Here is a 15,111-nt window from a genome sequence, read left to right on the forward strand (position 1 = left end):
TCCGCACCATACAGAAATTCTCCCTAGATAATTTTGTAACTGGAATTGATAGTCTGATGATTTTACTAGACGGTAAATTACAGCGTTATCTCCAAACAATCTAAGGGGGAGATATCACCTAGATCATTTACGTAAATTAGGAACAGCAGAGGGCCTATGACACTACCTTTCGGAACGCCAGAAATCACTTCTGTTCTACTCGATGATCTACCGTCTATCACTACGAACTGTGACCTCTCTGAGAGGAAATCGCGAATCCAGTCACACAACTGAGGCGATACTCCATATGCACACAATTTGATTAATAGTCGCTTGTGAGGAACGGTATCAAAAGCCTGTCTGGAAATTTATGAATATGGAATCGATATGAGATCCCTTACCGACAGCACTCATTACTTCAAGGGGATAAAGTTGCACAAGCACGATATTTTCTGACTGCGTTATGTATCAATAAGTCATTTTCTTCAAGGTGATTCATAATGTTCGAGTACAACACATACTCCAGAATCCTAGTGGAAATTCAGGTCAGTGATATGAGTCTATAATTCAATGGGTTATTCCTATTTCTTTTTTTAAATATTGGTGTGACCTGTGCTACTTCCCAGTCTTTAGGAACAGACCTTTCGTCAAGTGAGCGGCTCTATATAATTGCTAAGAAAGGCGGATTAAAACTGTGTGCCGGACCGAGACTCGAACTCGGGACCTTTGCCAGCAAGTTTCATATCAGCGCACACTCCGCTGCAGAGTGAAAATCTCATTCTGGAAACATCCACTAGGCTGTGGCTATGCCATGTCTCCGCAATATCCTTTCTTTCAGGAGGGCTAGTTCTGCAAGGTTTGCTGGAGAGCTTCTGTAAAGTCTGGAAGGTAGGAGACGAGGTACTGGGAGAAGTAAAGCTGTGAGGACGGGTCGAGAGTCGTGCTTGGGGTGCTCAGTTGGTAGAGCACTTGCCCGCGAAAGGCAAAGTTCCCGAGTTCGGGTCTCGGTCCGGCACACAGTTTTAATGTGCCAGGAAGTTTCAATCAGAGACCTGTCCATCATGTCGGTTTCCCTCCTCCAGGAACCGAGGAATGCATCGGGAACTTGGAGCAGAGTTACAAAGCACATCAATGATTTTTATTATCTATTTATTTAAAAAAAATCTATATTCATGTATGTAAATGTGTGTGTTACTTGTAACACCAAGAATAGCAGGAACCGACGTCGTGAAGAGGAGGAAGCTACAAGTCGCCACATTCGGTGGGACTATCGACAATTTTTTTTCTTGTAAAGGACATTCCAATAACCAGAGAATAACAGCTACTAAGAGTAGAAAAGTCGTCGATCAACCCCTTATTGCAATAACACCCCAAAGTCCGGGGTTTGTTAGGAAAGACACTAAAAAAGACACTACAAAAAATTATTTGGGATTTCGGACAACTGCACAATGCCATTCATTAAGGAAGTACCAAAAATCAAGGAAATTTTTCTCGCCGTGAGCAAACAAGCAGTGAAATGCGTTGCTAAGTATCCACTTCGCGGAGTTCGTCTTCGTTTATGGGAAGTATACCGAGTTTGGGAACAGGAACAGATGAGGAAGTATCTGATAAGGAGTCGAACGGATAATTAAAGGCAGCATCTGTCGCACCAAGAATCAGACATCTATCGCCGATCCGCACATCCGCGAAGCTTGAGCGTGTCAAGAACATTAGCGGTGACACAAAATGGGCTGCTGCAGGGTGAATTGTGTGAGGGCGTGAGCGGCACACGTGCTTCTCATTGACCGATGGGTACTACGCAGAATGTCAGCGGCAGGATAAGAAGCACACGCCGATTGCCAGACCGCCAGTCGCCGTAGAGATGCTTTCTGTCACTCACAGTCGGTGGCCTGTTCTGCTTAAGAAAGCCATAGATCGCCTTCGTGGACATCAAGCGCGTTGGTAATATCGCAGAACGGACGTAGCTCAGTTCGAGGAAAAATGTAGCGGAAGTAAAAGAAGGGCGGCAGTACGCCCAAAAGGTGGACAGTGGCTGAGAGAGAGAGTGACGCAAATCCTCCAGGAACGGGCTGGTAAGGCCTGTGGATCAACGGCGCCAAAGCACCATTTGAGAGCTGATGAAAAGGGCTATCACTCTGTCAGGCATATGATACAGGTCTAAACCGCCCCTGCACCGCGGAACGGTGAGGGTCTCGTAGCATATCTTGAACAGCAAGTCGTGGCAAACATACGAACCCAGTGCCGCAGTATGCAACGGGCCTTGGACTGTGGAATGTGGTGTGCCTGTGCCACGTGGGGGGATATGTGATGCCAAATATACGTTAGCATATTGTGTCCACTGCAAAACATCGAGGGCTCGTAAACGATGATCTAGGAGCCCAGCTCGTAGTTAGGACAGAAGGCACTGGCAGGGCAATCGTACGCCGCAGCTCACTTGACAAATAGAGTCCTAAGCAGAGGATAGTAGCAGCTACACGGAATGGAGCAGCGCTGTCCACAGGAGGCCCGCACCTACAGCCGTAGCGCACGATTTGCGGACCTTAAGAAAGCTACCAGAAGCTTCGCTGTTGGTGGCAACCCGTGCCAAGGACTCCCTGACCTCAGCTCTGCTGCGAAGAACAAAGACGAGATCGTCAGCATAAGCAGTGCAGTTGAATACATGACCACCGAGAGACATCGTGGACAGGTGTTGAGGAGTCCACAGAGCAATGGTTCCATGGTGAAAACATACAACAGTGCAGTTAGCGGGCAGCCTTGACGCACCGAGCGACGGGTAAAAATGGGAGGAGAGAGACGACCATGATAGTGGTACATGGGACGTCGCCCAGCCAAGGAGACGCATTAAATGTCGACGGTAGTATCAGGGTATCCGATATTGCGGTGAACCCTTCCAGGTAGTCGCGATCGAACGCCTGGCTAAAGAGTGCCCAATAGTCCAGGCACAGGATTATGTCTCGACAGCGACAGAGGGCAGTACAAATGTTCTTAACACCTTCCAAAGAAGATCGATCAGGGGAAACCACATACCGGGCCGTTCGTTTAAGGCATTCAGCCAAGAGCCGGGTAAAGATTTTCGTCAATGGGTGGTAATCACATATCTGTGATGTACCGCGAGGCTTGAGTATGGGGATGAGGAGCCAGTCGAGGAAACTGTCTCGGATCTGCCCGATATCAGGTTCCACAAATTTCCGTCCACACCGGTGCCATTAGGGGACTACATCTGCCATAAAACTCTAGCGCGAGGCAATGATGGCTGGGCGATTTATTCGTATAACTCGCCTGGATAGCATCGTGCACTTCGTCCTCCGTGATGTTGGCAGGCAGATCCATCGTTGCATCCCCAGGACCTGAGCCAAAGGAGAGTCTGGAGACCACCGCAGTGCTGACAGGATGGTGACATCGTTCAGAGTACAGCTTCACATAATGTGCATGGAGACAAACCCCTTATCGCGCTGGGTATCTAAGCACCGTCCACCATCAGTCGCAAAAAAAATTAATGAAATTCCTCTGACGGTGGCGCCGTTTCGCTATCACGTGATACACAGACGGATGCTTCTGCGAGAACACATCGTGTGTGTGTGCACTCACCACAGCACCTTCAAGACAACGTCGAAAGGGGGCTGTGAGCTGTGTCTTGGCACAATCCGCCATCGCTCGACGCTCTGGCTATGCCGGCATCGTAGTACATTCCAGTAGAATTTTTTTCTTTCTTTCTTTGGGCCTTTATTCCGCTGCCACGCGGGGTCGGCCGTGTTAGTACGGATTTGGCAGTTTTAATTGCCGCCACCCCGAACCCCCCGGGACGTAAGTAGCGTACCCCAGCTGTCTGCGTCTAGTGTAAGCCATGAAATAGTGCGAACGTTTTCATATGTCTGTGAGTCATGTAAAGAACGTGGGGACCAGCCCGGTATTCACCTTGTGGGATGTGGAAAACCGCCTTAAAACCACATCCAGGCTGGCCAGCATACCGGCCCTCGTCGTTAATCCGCTGGGCAGATTCGATCTGGTGCTGTCGCGCGTACCAGAGTCCAGGAAGCAGCTCATTAGCGCTCTCGACTGCCCTGGCGGGTAGTACATTTCTCCACCACGACTCGATCTCCCTTCCATAACCAAGTGAGGCCTTGCTGAGGCCAAACTTTACACAGAGGGCTCACTATGACAGGGCAGACATATATGCATCACGGCACGGACAACAAGCTGTCCACGTGGTCTCGATGAGCTGCTGGCAGTAGAGTGAAGTACCACTCGGCCATGGCTCCATTGCGGCAACTGCTTCTCAAAAATTCCTCATATTCTACGCCTGTAAAACACGTTACACTTTCGAAGAAAAATACTAACGTGATGCTGTAGCACTCATAGTGGCAGAAGGGATGATGTCACATCACAGCATTCACACTCGAAAACAGCTGTGTACCTTCTCGAATTCATCGTAATGCTTCATCATTTGAGCACTCTACTCTGGTTTCTAGCTTCCGCGGACACAGCGGTACAAAACATGTTTTCGTCCATTTTATTTGTATACCGGAATCTATTCGAAGAAAAATATTGTAATTTCAGGGCTATGTCCATCTCGCATTGGGAGACAAACGGAATATTTTTTTTGAGTTATTCACAATGTGCTGTAGCACATTAGCACATAATAACACATTGCCACTGTCTTCTGAACACATTTACTTTTTGTTATAAAAATTTTGTACTGCGGTTTCATTTTACCGTCTATTTTAAGTTTGCTTGTGTGTTAAATTGTCACATTAGAAACTTCCATTGTCGCGTTGTATTCAGTGAATCATTACTTCCGTTATTTGGAGAAAATAATTTCCCTTTTGATGATTCTAGACGGTCAAAGATCTCTCTTTCGCTTAACGCCAAGCTCAGAAAGTAGACTTACTACTTCTTTTTCGTTTTCCGAGTAGTTTTCACCCAATTCATTTGGATCATTTCAGTCTCACAGCCTCGCATTATAATCTTCACAAGTTTTCTCTTCGAGTGGAATTTGTTTAGTAAACAACGAGAATATGGTGAAATGGTAAGTAACAAATGCTACTACTGCACATAGATCATTGAATATTTCATCATAGCAGTAATTCTTAGGGAATGTGTAAACTATTGTTTCTAATCGACAATGAATAACACTAAAAGACACTCAGTTTTGAGTTTTCGAGCGATCAAGTAGCTGCTAATAGCCAGTAGCGACAATGCAGTTCATCTAGCTGTCTCCCTAAACTCGTCTGTTTAAGACAACGTGGGTGAGGCGGCAGGCATAAAAACACGTAGAATAAGTTTCGTGTCTCAGAAGGGAGTGTGTGATGGTCGCACAGTAAAGAGAAATACTGCAATATTGCGTTACTCAGAAATGCTATCAGCGATTCATAAACATAATTTCTCTGGGGACGCACTAGCGTCACTGTGAAGCAGAATTCCGTGTAAAGCTAATTAAGGAGCGAACACACACGTGTTCCTCATCCCAGTGGGAGTATAATGATGACACGCTGAAAGGTGCACTCAACACACACAACATTCTGCTTCGGCGAAACAATTTGGCTTCCAAAGGGACAATGTCGGTCGGAATAATTCACGAGAAAATATCCCGCAAATAGTGATTGGCCGCGGGCGGAAAGTTCGTTTGCATATACCACGGTCCCCGCACAGAGGTGCTGTGAATCTGAAAATTTTTTAAGCAGTTTCCGGATAGCTCTTACTCGAACCGCGATAGATGTGGTCTAAATGCGATATTATAATTATACCGATTGTTTATCATTACGCTGCAAAAGGGATGTTGACAATTTTTCCAGTTGGTAGTGATATAATTATTATGAACCCAAGGTATTTTTTATTTAATTTTTTATTTATGAATTTCGCCAGCTATGGACCGCATACAACTTAAAACTTATGATCTATGAATGCAGAGTCTCGCGGCTTGGCCAAGCTCCTCGCTCCATATGTGGGACACTGCGAACATCATATAAAAAAACTCAGCAGAATTTATCAGCAGAATCAACCGTCTACGCCTTAGTGAGGACGATATTATGGTCAGTTTTGATGTAGTGGCGCTGTTTACGTATGTGCCTATCAAAGACGCTTTGGACCTAATTTCTCAGTACTTTGTAAACGACGTTGTCGAGCTATTTAGGCACACTCTTACGTCCTCCTATTTCGTGTACAACGGCCGGTATTACGCTTTAACAGACGGCGTAGCAATGGGTATCCCGTTGGCTCCAGCTGTTGCAAACCTCTTCATGGAGAATTTTGAGGACATTGTCTTAGATATTGCGCCATTGAAGCCGAAGTGTTTCTTTCGATACGTTGACGACACGTTCGTCATTTGGCCACACGAGGAATTAGAGGAGTTTTTGGAACGCCTCAATGGCATCAACAGTAATATGCAGTTCACCATGGAGGTGGAAAATAATAATGCATTGCACTTCCTCGACGTCGTTGTCCACCGTAAACAAAATGGGAGCCTCGGCCACAGAGTCTACAGAAAACCCACCCACACAGACTTGTACCTGTACACCACCTGCCATAATCATCCAGCACAGAAGCGCACAGTATTACAAGGATTGGTGCATCGTGCAAGAGTAATATCAGACGACGATAACCTGCCCCATGAACTGAGCCACCTACGCAGGGTTTTCAGGAATAACGGCTACAGCGCCCATAAAGTGAAAGAAGTATTTCTGGGAAATACCAGAATAAGACCACCGACGAAGAGCAGGAAAAGAAACTTGCTTTGCTGCCATCTGTGGCTCTGTGTCGGGCAAGATAAGCCACCTGTTGAAACGACACGAGATCAAATCCATCTTCAGGCCTCCAACGAAAATCCGTCAATGACTGAGACCAGTTAAAGACGCAGTAGGTCTCAGAACACCTAGAGATTACGAAATACCTTGTGAGTATGGCCAGAAGTACATCGGGCAAACAGGGCGCACTGTGGAACAACGCAGGAAAGAACATGAGAGGTATTATCGCTTACACTCTTCAGAGAAATCTGCGTTAGATGAGCATGCGTTAGAAAACGGTCACCACATAAAATTTGACGAAACCTCTGTCGTGGCTCGCACTAACGGCTTCTGGGACAGTTTAATAAAGGAAGCTACAGAAAAAAAAATTACCGCAAACACCCTGAATAGAGACGGTGGGTTGCAGCTCAGCGCTGCTTGGGATCCAGAGATCGCGCGGTTGAAGAGGGCAGAGCGAACGCCGACTCAAAACATGCCCATATATGGCAATGTCACGGGCAGCAGCGACGTCACAGCCGGCAGCTAGCGTATATAAGGGCGCACCAACAGCCCGCTGGCAGTCATAACACTTGACAATGGCCAAGGAGTGCTTGGCCGAAAGCTCGTGTAGGTTTAAGCAATTGACGCGGTTCGAAACCCGAGAACATTTTATTAAAACTTATGATGTCCCTTTTTCTTCCCAGTACTTCATTTTCTCTCCAACTGCTCGTCTCTATTCACCTGTCCACACTCTATTGGGTCGAGGTTTTGGCTCATTTTCTTCATATTTTGCATTTCCTATCAGTGGCCTGAAGTGATTCCTGTCACGTATTATTTCTCCTGTAACACCTATTTTGTTGGCATCTTTCTTTACTGCTTCTATCCATCCTACAGTTTTTTTCAGCTTACTAACGTAATTAAAAATTTTCTTTGTCATCAGTGTTTCTTCAATTCTTTTTAAATGTCCATAAATTTTTAGCCGTCTTTGAATGCGATTGTTTATTTGAGCTTCGAATTTCAGCTAATACGTCAGGCGCTGTGGATCTTAAGACATCTTTTACGTTTCCCACAATGTCTCGTTAACGAATAAAGCCATCAGAACACATTTGTCCCTAGATTCAAGCACTCAAGAATTTGCATCTGCAGGCGGAAATAAAGAACCTTATTAATCCTGGTTTTGCATGTAATACGACATAGAAGTCGGCAAATTAAACTCGCTTCAAACTGACACAACTGCGTTAAGCACGTTTTTAAAAGCCACGATGATGTTGCTTACTGATGTGCCACACGTTAGATCGGGCGTTATTGGTTATTTGCAACGAGGGAGTGCGGGGTTTGAGAGGCATGTGCTGACATAACCGCTTAATGGCGAGCGTTGCTAATTCGCATCAGACGAGCGCGGCACTAATAAATGGAAGGGTAACCGTTTCTGGGCGCCATTGGCGGCAGGTGTAGTTATGCGCGCGCGCGCACACACACACACACACACACACACACACACACACACACACACACAAAGTTTTCGTCATTGTTTCGAGAATTACTGTTTGATACAGAGGTAAGTTCACTTCTGAAAATTTTTTGTTGTGATATTAAGTATTATGAGAAGTAAATCAAATTGGAAGTGATGAATTAGTTGCACGTGCAAGTGACTTCGAACATACTGTTTGCGTGAAATGCGCATCATTAGGCGTTTCTGTACTTTTATCAGCGCCAGCGAGACATGCAATAAAGTGAAATGAAAGCAAACATTTCCGTTAAATTGTACCACCACAACACTTCAGCGACCAGTTGTATATATATGCCAGGGAGTGCTAAAAATTATTACCTCCGAATTTTATATGTGAAAATTCAGAAATCTGTTCAATTAAAATAAACGTAATTAACATTTAAAAGCTTTATTCTTCATGTGAACATATTTGCAACCGTCAGCCTTTAGAGAGCTCCCGATTGCAGTGTGTAACATGGCGATGTGTAACGTGACAAAGTCGGTGCACGAAAAACAGCGTGCTCTAATCGAACTTAGAATTCCAAGCGTTCTCCCCCGTGTGCAGTACCCTCTCCTTCAGCTTAACAATGCCAAACCACACCCGAACGTTGCGATATGTGCAACAATCCGACGCCTTGGGTTCGCTGTCATCGATCACCCGTCATATGGTCCTGGCGTATCCCCATCCGATTTTCCTCTGTTTTCAAAACTTAAAAAAACGCTTTCAAGGACTTCCCTCTGATAGTGATGAAGCGATGCCAGCAGAGGTGAAGGTGTGGCTCCGTCAACGAAGTCAGATATTCTGCAGTGACGGCATCAACAGATTGGTCTCTCGCTTGGAGAAATGTGTTTGTCGCCAGGGTGACTAAGTTGAGAAACAAGTATGTAGACGTGAAGAATAAAGATGTATAATGGTAACAACGTGTGTCTTATTAAAATAGCTTGAAGTACTTTCGCGTAAAAAAAGATTCGGAGGCTATACTTTTCAGCACATATTACAAATTTCTGTTAATTCATATAAACATCCAGCCTCAACACTGGACTCATTACATTTCACTGTTACAGCGATGTGCAAATGCTATCGAACTTCTGAGGCTTCCGTTCATGGATCCCCAAGGTTATTCGCTCCACGAAATGAAAACGGATATTACAAAGTTCGTGCATCGTCTGCACAGAGTAACTGACAGTTTAAAAATATCCATGGCAAACGAAATCATATACTACAATTCAGATGAAGAATAACGGATACACTCTGCAAGCACGGAAAAGACAAAAAATATACGAAGGCCTCGAACCATATTAAGGAATGATTATTGTCGCAGTATACATAGAAATGCAAAGGTATAATGACTAGATTGTGAAGGACAGACAGTATTCATGCACCGTATGTGTGATGTTCATTTGTGTCTCAAAAAAGAGAATAAACCATTTCCGGCAGTTTCACGAGTAAGGCTACTTAGTGTTATACATAATTATTTAAAGTGTATGCCACCATGTATTTTTTCATTTTTAATCATATAAATCCTATCAATGCAACATCACATTTCTAAATAAAAATCTTTTACTGTATTGGGGGCTGTAAGAGTTCAATTTTCAAATGTCTGTTGAAGTATCCCACATACCCGATTATGCCTGACGGATATAACATATCTACTCATATATACTCTGTAACACTTTATTAACCGTTACGAAATATGAGTGTTCGTATTTTCTTTCAACTGGAAGTCTGTTGAGCTATTAAGGGGTTAATTCTTATCAGTCGCCTACTATAAAATTCGGCTGGATAAGAGGTCCTTCACCACAATATTAAAACAAAGGGATTTTTTATTAAAAATTTTTGTTGTTCGGACGCCTTTATAGTGCGAGCCTCTAGGCGTAGATAGATAGAGCATAAGTGAGACTTGCTATACAGGATGTTTTTTTTAAGTGTCAGATATTCATGAGAAGGTAGTACTGGACGGAAACGGTGGAAAAGTTACTATACCGTTCAAAAGAATGAGAGGAACACGTATAACGAAGGCCGATATGTTGAATATACAGTATTTCGATACCGGCGGTGCCTGCCGTTTTATTGTATTCGCTTTCAGCCTCCACATCTACGTGATTACTCTGCTATTCACAGTTAAATGCCTGGCAGAGGGTTCAATGAACCACCTTCAAGACGTCTCTCTACCGTTCCACTCTCGAACGGCGTGCGGGAAAAACGAGCACTTAACTTTTTAAGTGCTAGCCGCGATTTCTCTTATTTTATCGTGATGATCATTTCTCCCTATGTGGGTTGGTGCCAACAGAATGTTTTCGAAATCGGATGAGAAAACTGGCGATTGAAATTTCAAGAGAAGATACCGTCGCAACGAAAAACGCCTTTGTTTTAATGATTGCCACTCCAATTCACGTATCGTGTCTGTGGCACTATCTCCCCTATTTCACGATAATACAAAACGAGCTGCCCTTCTTTGAACTTTTTCAGTATCTTCCGTTAGTACCACCTGATACGGATCCCACACCGCACAGCAATACTTCAGAATAGGGCGGACAAGTGTAGTGTAAGCAGTCTCTTTAGTAGATCTGTTGCACCTTCTAAGTCTTCTGCTAATGAATCGCATTGGTTTGCTCTACCCACAACATTATCTATGTGATCTTTCCAATTTAGGTTATTTGTAATTGTAATGCCTAAGTATTTAGTTGAATTTACAGCCCTCAGATTTGTGTGACTTATCGCGTGATCGAAATTTAGCGGATTTCTTTTAGTACTCATGTGAATAACTTCACACTTTATTTATTCGCCGTCTGTTCTGTGTTATGCATTACAGTGTCAGGTGAACCCTCACAATGAAGTGAGTAACGATGTCCCAGTGTTCTCTTGTGAGTTACACAGATGGCAGTTGGCATTTGTGGACGTTTTATTCTGCCAAGAACAGGCAATGCGACATCTTAAAAAAACGCGAGTTGCAAGGACGGCCTGTTTGATCAAAAACAGATGGGCTTTCTGTCATATTGTTACAGACGGCCCGCCGGCGTGGCAGAGCGGTTCTAGGCACTTGTGTGGAGCCGCGCGACCACTACGATAGCAAGTTCGAATCCTGCCTCTAAGTTCTAGCGGACTGATGACCTCAGATGCTGTCCCATAGTGCTCAGAGCCATTTGAACTATTTTTTTTTGTTACAGACGACAATGCCTCTCTGCGTGAGATTCAAAGGTAGTGGACATGCTACAGGGAGACAGGTCAGTACAGAAGGCAAGTTGGACAAATTCGCCGACGCATTACAACGTCACGTGAAGACCGATATGTGGCCATCTCTGCATTGCAGACGTTCTATTCGACTACCCCTCTTTTTAAGACATCATCTTGCAGCTCGCCTTCAGGTCTACCGTACTTGTCTCAAGTGGCAACTTTGTTACTGGCGAAACGTGTTGTTCACAGTCGAGTCCAGATGTCCTTTGATGCTGATGGCCATGTTCGTATGTGGAGATCCGTGGTGAGCAGTGTCTGCCAAATGTTGTCCAGGAAATTGACAGCTTTCTAAACTTCTGTGATGTCATGGGGAGGATTCAGTTTTGACAGCTATACGGATCTTGTCGTTATCCATGTCCGCCTTACCGCCAGGCAGTACATCGAACTGGTCCTGTTGGACCATGTGGTGGCTGCTGCGTACGGTGGTGGCACTGAATTTCTTCAAACGCCGGGACCTATTTGACAGGCGTCAGCCGGGATGTTTTGCGAAGCCTGGGCGTTGAAGTAATGGAATGGCCAGTGATGAGCCCCGAAGTAAACCGCATCGTGCATATGTGGGACCTGCTTGACAGACGTGGTCGTCGTGTTCCACCACAGTCACTCCAAGAACTCACATGGGCTCTCACTGTGTAATGGAAACGGATACAACAGGGTGACCTCTTAAGACTTATACGGAAAATGCCTCGTAGGTATAAGTCGGTGATAAACGCTCACTGAGCCCAATTAAAAGCAGACGGGGTGACAGACTGAATCATTTTTTTCCACTTTGTATTCGACACCTGCCGAAAATTTCAGTTATTTTTATGATAGCAATCTGCCAAGGACAATACTTCTACTTATGGCATGTATCGGTTAGAAAAATGCACCAATGATGACTGATATGAGTGGAAATCGATTTGCAACAAGATAAATAAATTATTTTACCGCTACTGGTTGCTAAATTCTTTATAATTTTATTTTTATGTAATCATTTGAGGATGTTTGGATGTTCCGTTAAGTACACAATTTGTGAAAGATAATGTATAATTTGGTAGCATACACACTCCACAACTATTGCTCAACGGAATAGAGCAGACGCCCAAAAATCATGTTCCCTTATTTCTTTTGAGCAGTATACAATTATATGTCCGGAAACCAACACTTGTTGAGTTATGGCCGTTTTACTTGTGACGAGTATTGTGTAGGATCCGATAAAGTAGGAAGGATTAATAAGAGATGCCATACTAAGTTATCGCTGTTGAAATATTCCAAATTTAGCAATTATATACAACCAATCGCTCACAGAAAGATCCGTACCTAAAGAATGGAAAACTGCTCATGTCACACCAACACCCAGAAAGGGAAGTAGGAGTAATCCGCTGAATTAAAGGCCTCTATCACTAACGTCGATATGCAGTAGGGTTTTAGAACATATACTGTATTCGAACATTATGAAGTACCTCGAAGAAAACGATTGATTGAAACATAGTCAGCACGGATTCAAAAAATATCGTTCTTGCGAAACAAAACTAGCTTTTTATACTCATGAAGTGACAAGTGCTATCGACAGGGGATGTGAAATTGATTCCATATTTTTAGATATCCAGAAGGCTTTCGACACCGTTCCTCACAAGCGTCTTCTAACCAAACTGCGTGCCTACGGAGTATCACCTCAGTTGTGCGACTGGATTCGTGATTTCCTGTCAGAAAGGTCCCATTTCGTAGTAACAGACGGAAAGTCATCGAGTAAAACAGAAGTAATATCCGGTGTTTCCCAATGAAGTGTTATAGGCCCTCTATTGTTGCTGATCTATATTAAAGACATAGCAGACAATCTGTGTAGCCGTCTCAGATTGTTTGCAGAAGATGCTGTCATTTACCGTCTTTTAAAGTCATCAGATGATCAAAACGACATGCAGAATGATATATATAAGATATCTGTATGACCCTGAATAAGGAAAAGTGTGAGGTTAATCACAAGAGCACTAAAAGAAATCAGCTAAATTTTGATTACACCATAAGTCGCACAAATCTGAGGGCTGTAAATGCAACTAAATGCTCAGGGATTACAATTACAAGTAACCTAAATTAGAACGATATGCCGGCTGGGGTGGCCGAGCGGTTCTAGGCGCTACCGTCTAGAACAGCGCGACCGCTACGGTCGCAGGTTCGAATGCTGCCTCGGGCATGGATGTGTGTGATGTCCTTAAGTTAGTTAGGTTTAAGTAGTTCTAAGTTCTAGGGGACTGATGACCTTAGAAGTTAAGTCCCATAGTGCTCAGAGTCATTTGAATCATTTTTTGCAACGATCACATAGATAATATTGTGGGTAGAGCAAACCAAAGACTGCGATTCATTGGCAGAACACTTAGGAGGTGCAATAGGTCTACTAAAGAGACTGCTTACACTAAGCTTGTCCGCCCTGTTCTGGAGTACTGCTGTGCGGTGTGGGATCCGCATCTGGTGGGACTGACGGATGACATCGAAGAAGTACAAAGAAGGGCAGCTCGTTTTGTATTATCGCGAAATAGGGGAGATAGTGTCACAGACATGATACGTGAATTGGAGTGGCAATCATTAAAACAAAGGCGTTTTTCGTTGCGATGGGATCTTCTCATGAAATTTCAATCACCATTTTTCTCCTCCGATTGCGAAAACATTCTGTTGGCACCCACCTACATAGGGAGAAATGACCATCGCGATAAAATAAGAGAAATCTGGGTTCGCACAGAAAAATTTAAGTGCTCGATTTTCCCGCGTGCCGTTCGAGAGTGGAACGGTAGAGAGACAGCATGAAGGTGGTTTATTGAAACGTCTGTCAGGCACTTTATTGTGAATAGCAGAGTAATCACGTAGATGCAGATGTAGATGTATCGCAATACGACCGTGTGGGTAGATGCAAATTCCCGAGCTATCATGGAGGCGAGGCAACAGGACCTCTTCCGTTTCACTGTATGGGCAGTAATTGTCGTTGACAGACTGGAAGGGCCAGACACGTTACCAAACAGATTAACAGGTGCAATGTATCACCGATATATAAGCGACGTATTACCAGTTCTTTTGGATAACTTTAGTTATCTTTACAGAAAGGCAGTCACGGTAGGTTACGCACAGCAACAGAACCCCATGTTCTGCAGATCGTGCGACAGTACCTCATCACGAGTGATGCGTTGATTGTGGAGCACTGCCTATAAAGTCTACTTGTACGTAACAGAAAGATGGGAATGCGAGGGCAGACTGGCCCATATCTCAGCAGGTGTTGGTTTCCAGACGTACCGTACCGTACGTAATAGTTTTGACCAGTACCTCCTGCAGGACTACGCGATACTTTTTCTAAACACAGTGAATGTGCGTAAGGCCTAAGCAGACAGTGGGAGAGGCAGGAGAGGGAGAGACCGACCGTGCGTCCCGGCGCCTGCAGGGCCGCTGGTCCCGGAAGCACATGACCTGCGCCACGTTGAAGAAGACGGCGCCCAGCGTGTGCGCCGCGGGGGTGTCCAGCATCTGCAGGCAGCGCTTGAAGCGGTGGTCGCAGTCGCAGTGGGACCTGCACAACACCAGGCACCAGACTCAGGCAGCGCACACACCTGATTGTGATCGCTATTTCCGGAGCAAGCATTACTTACTGATTTTTACAAGTATAAATTACTCGGGTTTCCAGCCAAATGAGTTCATAATGTTACTTAAAAACCGTCTTGATTGCAATTTTT

At 44.5% G+C, this 15,111-nt stretch overlaps 1 protein-coding gene across 1 annotated transcript in view; it reads right to left on the minus strand.

The window, feature by feature from the left end:
• The window catches only part of LOC126285116 (phospholipase A2 hemilipin-like), a 303,043-nt gene that overhangs the window by 32,407 nt on the left and 255,525 nt on the right, over positions 1–15,111 (minus strand). The window contains exon 6 of the mRNA XM_049984439.1: positions 14,802–14,948. Coding sequence (XP_049840396.1) covers positions 14,802–14,948 — 147 coding nt within the window. The remainder of the gene's footprint in view (positions 1–14,801; positions 14,949–15,111) is intronic.

This window comes from Schistocerca gregaria, chromosome 8 (assembly GCF_023897955.1).
Source record: "Schistocerca gregaria isolate iqSchGreg1 chromosome 8, iqSchGreg1.2, whole genome shotgun sequence".
Classification (NCBI taxonomy): domain Eukaryota; kingdom Metazoa; phylum Arthropoda; class Insecta; order Orthoptera; family Acrididae; genus Schistocerca; species Schistocerca gregaria.